The sequence below is a fragment of the Bactrocera dorsalis genome, chromosome 4 (genome assembly GCF_023373825.1).
Source record: "Bactrocera dorsalis isolate Fly_Bdor chromosome 4, ASM2337382v1, whole genome shotgun sequence".
Lineage (NCBI taxonomy): Eukaryota > Metazoa > Arthropoda > Insecta > Diptera > Tephritidae > Bactrocera > Bactrocera dorsalis.
In genome coordinates, this window is record NC_064306.1 from 64549017 (window position 1) to 64556384 (window position 7368).

The window sequence follows — 7368 nt, forward strand, 5'->3', positions numbered from 1 at the left end:
ATTTTAAACGCGTTTTCTGGAGAATCGATTTTTTTGACTTATGCCGGTCTTGCAGCAAATGAGCGATATGTACAGACGTATGTATATATAATTTACATTATTTTGTAGTTCGATTATTGACATGTTATTATTTTGTTTTTATTACTTGGTTTTCCCACACAGTTTGTGTTCCTGAATATTTTCTAATTAAATCAATCTTAATTCTCAAAGAGTACACATATTCTAGGAAAATAGGTCTATAGAGATCTGATAACATCAGTCACCTATAGATAATTAACACGATTTTCCTAAATAGATTATATACACGTATGTATATTTAGATAGGTTTCTTCTTCTTTACTGGCGTAGACACCGCTTACGCTGCTTTAACCGAGTTTACAACAGCACCCCAGTTGTTCTTTCTTTCCGCTGTTGGGCACCAATTGGAGATTCCAAGTGTAGACAGGTCCTTCTCCACCTGGTCCTTCCAATGGAGTGGAGGTCTTCCTCTTCCTCTGCTTCCTCCGGCGGATACTGCGTTGAATACTTTCAGAATTGGAGTGTTTCCATTCATTTGAAGTACATGACCTAGCCAGCGTAGGTCTTTTAATTCGTTGAACTATATCAATGTCATCGTATAACTCGGACAGCTCATCGTTCCATCGAATGCCATATTCGCTGTTGCCAATGCACAAAGGACCATAAATCTTCTGCAGTAACTTTCTCTCGAAAACTCGTAACGTCGATTCATCAGATGATCTTCGTCTACGCCTCTGCACCATATAGCAGGACGAGAATAATGCGTGACTTATAGAGTTTAGTTTTTGTTCCTCGAGAGAGGTCTTTACTTCCCAATTGCCTAATCAGCTCGAAGTAGCACCTGTTGGCAAGAGTTATTCTGCGTTGGATTTCGAGGCTGACGTTGTTGGAGGTGTTGATACTGGTTCCAAGAAAGACGAAATTATCTATGACTTCGAGATTATGACTGTCAACAGTGACGAGGGTGCCTAGTCGCGAATTCGACGTCTGTTTATTTGATGGCAAAAGAACTTCGACTTGTCCTCGTTCACTGCCAGACCCATTTGATTTGCTTCTTGTCCAGTCTGGAGAAAGCAGAACTAATAGCGCGGGTGTTGAGGCCGATGATATCAATATCATAGGCATGCGCCAGCAGTTGTACACTCTTATAGAAGATGGTACCTTCTCTATTTAGTTCTGCAGCTCGAACTATTTTTTACAGAAGCAGGTTGAAAAAGTCCCGCGGTAGGGAATCGCCTTGTCCGAAACCTTGTTTGGTATCGAAAGGCTCGGAGCGGTCCTTCCATATTCTGACGATTCAAAGTCAGTTAACACAGCCGTATTAGCTTTGCGGGGATACCAAACTCAGAGATCGCGGCATAAAGACAGCTCCTTTTCGTGCTGTCAAAAGCAGCTTTGAAATCGAAGAAAAGGTGGTGCGTGTCGATTTTCTTTTCACGGTTTTTTTCATGATTTGGCGCATGGTGAATATCTGGTTAGTTGTTGATTTTCCAGGTCCAAGGCCACACTGATAAGGTCCAATTATATTGTTGACGGTGGCTTTTAATCTTTCACACAATACGCTCGATAGAACCTTATATGCGATATTGAGGGGCCTTTCCCATGGTAGTTGGCGCAGATCGTGGGGTCTTGCTTTTTGTGGATTGGACAGAACACGCTTAAACTCGAATCATCTGACATGCTTTCGCTCCACCATATTCTACAAGTACAAAGAAGCTGATGCTCCGTTTTTGGTCTTCACTGTCTTATTTGAATAGCTCGGCCGGCAATCCATCGGGCCCCGCCGCTTTGTTGTTCTTCGTAGTAAAGTGACCAAATTCTAGACAAAAAGATAGGTGAAGCTTGTCCCGAGCTGCAATCGGCATTAAATAGGCTTTTTCTTCTCTGACCTCCGTGAAATCAAAAACGGGTGTAAAGACTGTAATCCTTAACATATAAATACTACTAATATATGGAGGGTTAATACACCTTTATGTCAGTATCTAAACATTGAATAACTATTATTAAGGGTTAAATTAAACGAGTTAAAAAATGAGAATATTTTAAATACGGACCAACAAAATGACGGTCCTAATAATAAAACTTTTTCAAGAAATTTTGAAGGCGTTAACATTTTATGTATGTATGTATATAGGTATTTATTTTTGATTTCGGGGATATATGTATATATGTATGTTTGTATATTTAAGACTTCCATTAACTCATTCCAGTTCGCTAGAATCGTGTGCCGTTAAGTTATTGCAATGCAGTTGGCTAAATAATTGCTCAGTGACGCCATTTCTGATAATGGGGCTTTGCGAAAATCCAATTGTGTTATTCTGCAAGTTCAAAACAATTTATATAAATATGTTCAGACTCAGATATAATATAAGAAAATATATAAATATGATAAAAGTTTCATCTAATAAGAAAAAGAGAAAATTCTCTAAAGTTTTTTCCCTATATATGACAGAAATCCGTCTCCAATAGTGCTTCCCATACTGATACTTTAACTATATGCTGAATTTTGATTTCTTATGTTCAAGGTCATTGAAAGAGCTCTGTCGATATTTTCTTCAAAAAAAAAGTCACTTTGAAGCTCATCTCTGGTAAATCGTATGTTTTTATAATCAACTGACCATTTGACCCAGCCACTAGATGCAAAATTATAGCTTCTAATTTAAAAATATTATTTTTTTGGGGATTCCTCCAGAAAATGGACAAAAAATTAAAAAAGCTGGGAAGAACCGTCTGTTTGATTTATGAAATACATAAATATGTTTACAATTATAGAACAACAAAAGTCTGAGGTAAAAAAAGTAAACCTAAGCAAAAAGTAAGACCCTACGAAGTCCGAGCGGAACTGTTAACATAGATACTATCGAAATTTATAGTAAGGGATTTTTCAATAGGCACGCTATAAAAGTAGACCAATAGGGACAGCAGACGACGCCATATTTTTCCCGCTCTTTTAACATTTCTGTTCAGTAAGATTTGCCATTTCATAATGGATAGATATACGACACAACAGCGAGTCGCAATTACTAAAATTACCACCGAAATCCGGATTCACTGGCCTCAACTTAAAGAGCGCTACGTCGAATTTATGATAGTCAGTAGAACAATTTGAATCCAAAGGCGCAGTACAAAATGTTTTCGTGCCAGTGAGACAAAGAAGTGCCCGTAGTGTCGAGGATATTGCTGCCGCTAGCACTATAATTGAGGAAGACCCAAATCAATCTCTCACACGTCGTTCTCCAGCGTTGGGCTTCTCTGTGAGGTCGTTGTGGCGAATTTTGCGAAGAGATCTTGACCTACATCCTGACAAGTTCCAATTTTCACAAGAACTGAAGCCGCTTGACCACCAGAATCGTCGTATGTTCGTGAATTGGGCTGAGCAACAGCTGGAAAACGATCCAGATTTTCATCGAAAAATCAACTTCAGCTTTGAGGCACATTTCTGGCCGAATGGCTACGTCAATAAGCAAAATATGCGTTATCCACACGTACTCCGTGAGTCACCATTGCTTCCCGAAAAACTTACGGTTTGGTGCGGTTTATGGCCGGCGGCGTCATTAGGCCGTACTTCTTCCGCGATGAACAAGACCGGCACGTCATGTGAATAACCGAATATTTTTGGCCCGAATTGGATGATATGAACCTGGTACCTGTATCGGCCGAAACTCTCGCGGGATTCGCAGTTATCAAAAATATATTTTTCATTTCAGTTTTCGATAGGTCTGCAAGTTCAACTCCGTAGGTATATAGGTATTTTGTGAAGTCGGTCCTCGTGTTTACCACATTCCAGAAGCGGTGATGTGAGAGATTTTAGTACCCACCAAAAATCACTTAATGTGATTTACCCAAGAACAGAACTTTGCCTCTAAACACATCTGTGTAAATTTAATAACCGTTATCAGACAAGATGTCCAATTTTTAGCGAATAATAAATGCTTTTTGCAAGAGCTCAATGACCTATTCGACTACAGTATCATATTAATGGCAAAAGCGTGTTTTTGAATATTTTTCCTCGCCAAATATACATTCGAGTATGTATTTACGAGACACAACATATGTTACCAGCGGGAACGGGAATTCCCGCTTGCGACTGATAAAACTTAAAAACACCAATTGCAGTGAACATATGAATAACCCAAAAGCACTTACCTTGAAGATAACATCGGTTGTATTTTGGAAATCGGCAAAGAAATTCCAGATAGTGCTTGCCGGACCGAAACTGTTTAGAATTCTGTCGAAAGTACTCTGCACGAGACACCTGAAGCCAGCATTGGCCGCCAAAGGCTTTGCAGCGAAAACTGCGCGCTCCAAACTCGCTTCGACGTTGCACGTGCTGTAATCACTCCACTCGGCAACCGAGCGATTGGCGCAAATCAGCAGCTCATCTCCGGTGGCATTGTATTCCGCCGTATTCACAATCTGAATGGTAACAGTGTCACGGGCAGACTGCCGACATATGTCATGACCACGTTGGAGATTGAAGAAAGCGGCGGCATCGAAAGCGCGATGATTCGACACGTTGACATCTCTGTGAGGCGTGAAAAATTGAAGGTCATCAGAAAACAAAAGTTTATTTAGAGTAACACTTACATAGCCGCCTCTTCCAGTTCGATCAGTGTAATGTTGCTGGGCGCCACGGCCACATAGTAGTCGGTCAAGCTTTCGTGCGCATACAGTACCGTTGTTAGATTGGCGGCACGTGCTGCCTTGTAATCATGATCGTCGGCTACCACCAAGTCAGCCGCAGACGTTTGGATCGCACTTAGGCAGGCGGCGAAGGAACTATTTTGTACGCACTGCAACTTGAGATCTATGGAAGCGTTGGCAGCCGCCTGCAGCGTGTAGAGACACTTATTTTGGGCCACCTCCGTGAAAGTGCAGAGGCGCAGATTATCCAGCTGTGGTTGTGGTTGTGGTTGCGGTGTTGGCGGTGGTTGAACTGGTGGTGGACGTGGTACTGGTGGTGGGCGTGGCACTGGTGGCTGTAGTGGTGGTGGTATTGGTCCTGGTGGTATTGGCCCTGGTGGTCTAGGTCCTGGTCCAGGGAGACCCGGACGTGGCTGAAATCCAAAAGGCGGTGGGCCACCGGGTCCCCCGCCTCCTTGTCGTGAACCACCTGGACGTGGTGGCCCGAAGCGATTCGGACCACCTGGTCGAAATTGAGCCTCTGCTACTGTGAAAAGCAAAAGTATTACTGAAACAAAATATAGTTTGAACATTTCAGATATTGCATCGTTAGTGTTTATGTGGATTATTTATACTTCCGCAACAACAACATTATAATTAGTTTTTAATTGCTTTCTTGCTTTATTATCTTAAAAGGAATTTTAACTGACACAAATATCAGGCTTTAAGTCAAAACATCGTAATCGCAAAAACTGTTACAATATATGAACCAAATTATCATTCAAGTTCTAGCTTCGAAGAGTAGAGGGTAAAGTCCAAAAATCGATATACCACTGAGTCCCTGGGAATCCCCACAAATAATTTTCAATATCTTAAGATAAAGAGATTACACCACGATCTAAGGTCTATTGCGCCCTCTCCTAAGTCACTAGCACGCACTTAGCCTCAGCATATTGATAATTTCCAATATACTGCTAGGTGATAGTGAGGCGATGTGATTCCTATTTGGGAACATGGATCCAGGGGCTTTTATTCTGCGTCTGCAGACTGCTTTGCAGTCAATTAGCAGGTGTTCTGGAGTTTCAGGCTCCCTGTCACAGAATCGACAATTAGCACAAGGAATTAGGCCCATGTTGTTTAAGTGCTTCTTGAGCTTAAAGAGCCCTTTGTGACCGGACGCTAAGTATGGTTTCCATAGGTATGGAGAGTTTGGTGCGCGGCCTTGCGACTTCTGCACCAATTCCCTCCGACGTTTTCAAATCGTCGCTGTACCACTTGCTGGTATCATTTCTAAGCAGGCCCTCCAGAGTGGAATCATTCTATTCCGTCTTACTGCTAAGGGTAAGTTGGGATGAGATTACTTTTCCACTGCCAAACTTTTCTGCAGTATGTCTTTGGTTACCTGACCGATTACTAAGTGAAGCGGTCTGAGCTCAAGCATGACTTTAAGTCCCGACATGCCGATGCTTCGATAGCTGGAGCCATACCAAAGTCTGCGATGCTTTTGAGGCTCAAGATACCGCACCATATATGATTACTTAGTCGAGACATGATTGAAGCAGAGCTGGAGAGACTTCATCAAATATAAAACCGTTCGAACGACGGTCAGATAAAAGTAACTGGAACGGGCACGGATTTTTATTTAGCCAAGGACTGTCAACTCGGCACAACTCTTCGAAATTAATTCAAGAATAATTTATGTCGCTGCAACAAGACTTCATAAATCGGTCTTGTGACCGACGTCCTCGGAGTCAAACTACAAAAATTGCACATGAAGCGCTCAAGTTATCAAATTATGATTATACAAAATATACTACAGTTCCGATGTGTCATGCAAGCAATTTCGTCGTTTTGGTTTTAGATTATAATCTCAAATACAGTAGAGGCCCGCTAATCCGGACACGGCCTAATCCGGATTCTACTGTAATCCGGACAGGGGTAAAAAATTTAAAATTTCTATTATGTCCCTTGTAATGGACCGACATTCTCTATCCGTATTCTCTTCTCCGGATCAAATGTTTATTATTCACTACATTCGCTTTTATGCTTTGCTCACAAACTTTTTTTCCAATTATGCGTGCGCTTTGTTTCATACTTGTGTGAATCCGCATCTGCTGTAGAAAGAAGAGCTCCAAGGAGAAAAACCTCTAAAGAGAGAGTAACATTTCTTGCTTGTGCAAGCATAAACTTAAAATGATGGTCATTGGAAAGGCGGAAAATCCCAGAGCTTTTAAGAACTATAGCGATCTTCCACTTGAAAATTACTCGACAAAAAATGCCTGGATGGCTTCAACAATTTTCGTAAAATGGTTTCACGAGTCGTTTGTCAAACAAGTAAAGGATTTTCAAGCGGAAAACAACCTAGATTGAAAAGCTATTTTACTAGTTGATAATGCTTCTTGTCACGCATCGGTTGCGCAGCTTACGAGCGCAGCTACACAGCTCTTATCCAACCAATGGACCAAAACGCAATACGTTAAACCAAATTGTATTATCTCAAAAGCCTCTTGGTGCATATCCTGTCTTTGGAAGAAAATTATGTTTCCAAAGTCATTAAAAATCTCACAATAATGGATGCTGTTTTTTTGCTTGCGAATTCTTGGGACAAGTTGTCGTCTGATACAGTAGCAAAATGTTGGCAAAAAATTCTTCCCTATTCAGGGAATAACGATATAATTATAGTCTGTTATCAAAGAAAGGACGTCACAGCGTAAAGATGCACAAGAG

General features: G+C 41.2%; 1 protein-coding gene across 1 annotated transcript; it reads right to left on the bottom strand.

The window, feature by feature from the left end:
• Positions 1 to 2130: 2130 nt before the first annotated feature.
• LOC105225225 (transferrin-like) lies at positions 2131 to 5251 on the bottom strand. The gene is made up of 3 exons (XM_049456424.1): positions 4606 to 5251; positions 4165 to 4543; positions 2131 to 2336 (listed from the first exon to the last, which is right to left on the bottom strand). Exons 1-3 carry the CDS (start codon positions 5232 to 5234, stop codon positions 2220 to 2222), a joined length of 1125 nt encoding a protein of 374 aa, XP_049312381.1. The 5' UTR covers positions 5235 to 5251; the 3' UTR covers positions 2131 to 2219.
• Between the last annotated feature and the right edge of the window lie 2117 nt (positions 5252 to 7368).

Coding starts and splice junctions, on each gene's coding strand:
- LOC105225225 (XM_049456424.1), bottom strand. CDS start 5,234: ATGTTCAAACTATATTTTGTTTCAGTAATACTTTTGCTTTTCACAGTA. Junction 4,544..4,605: donor GAACTGGAAGAGGCGGCTAT/GTAAGTGTTACT, acceptor CACGCCTCACAG/AGATGTCAACGTGTCGAATC. Junction 2,337..4,164: donor CAACCGATGTTATCTTCAAG/GTAAGTGCTTTT, acceptor TTGAACTTGCAG/AATAACACAATTGGATTTTC.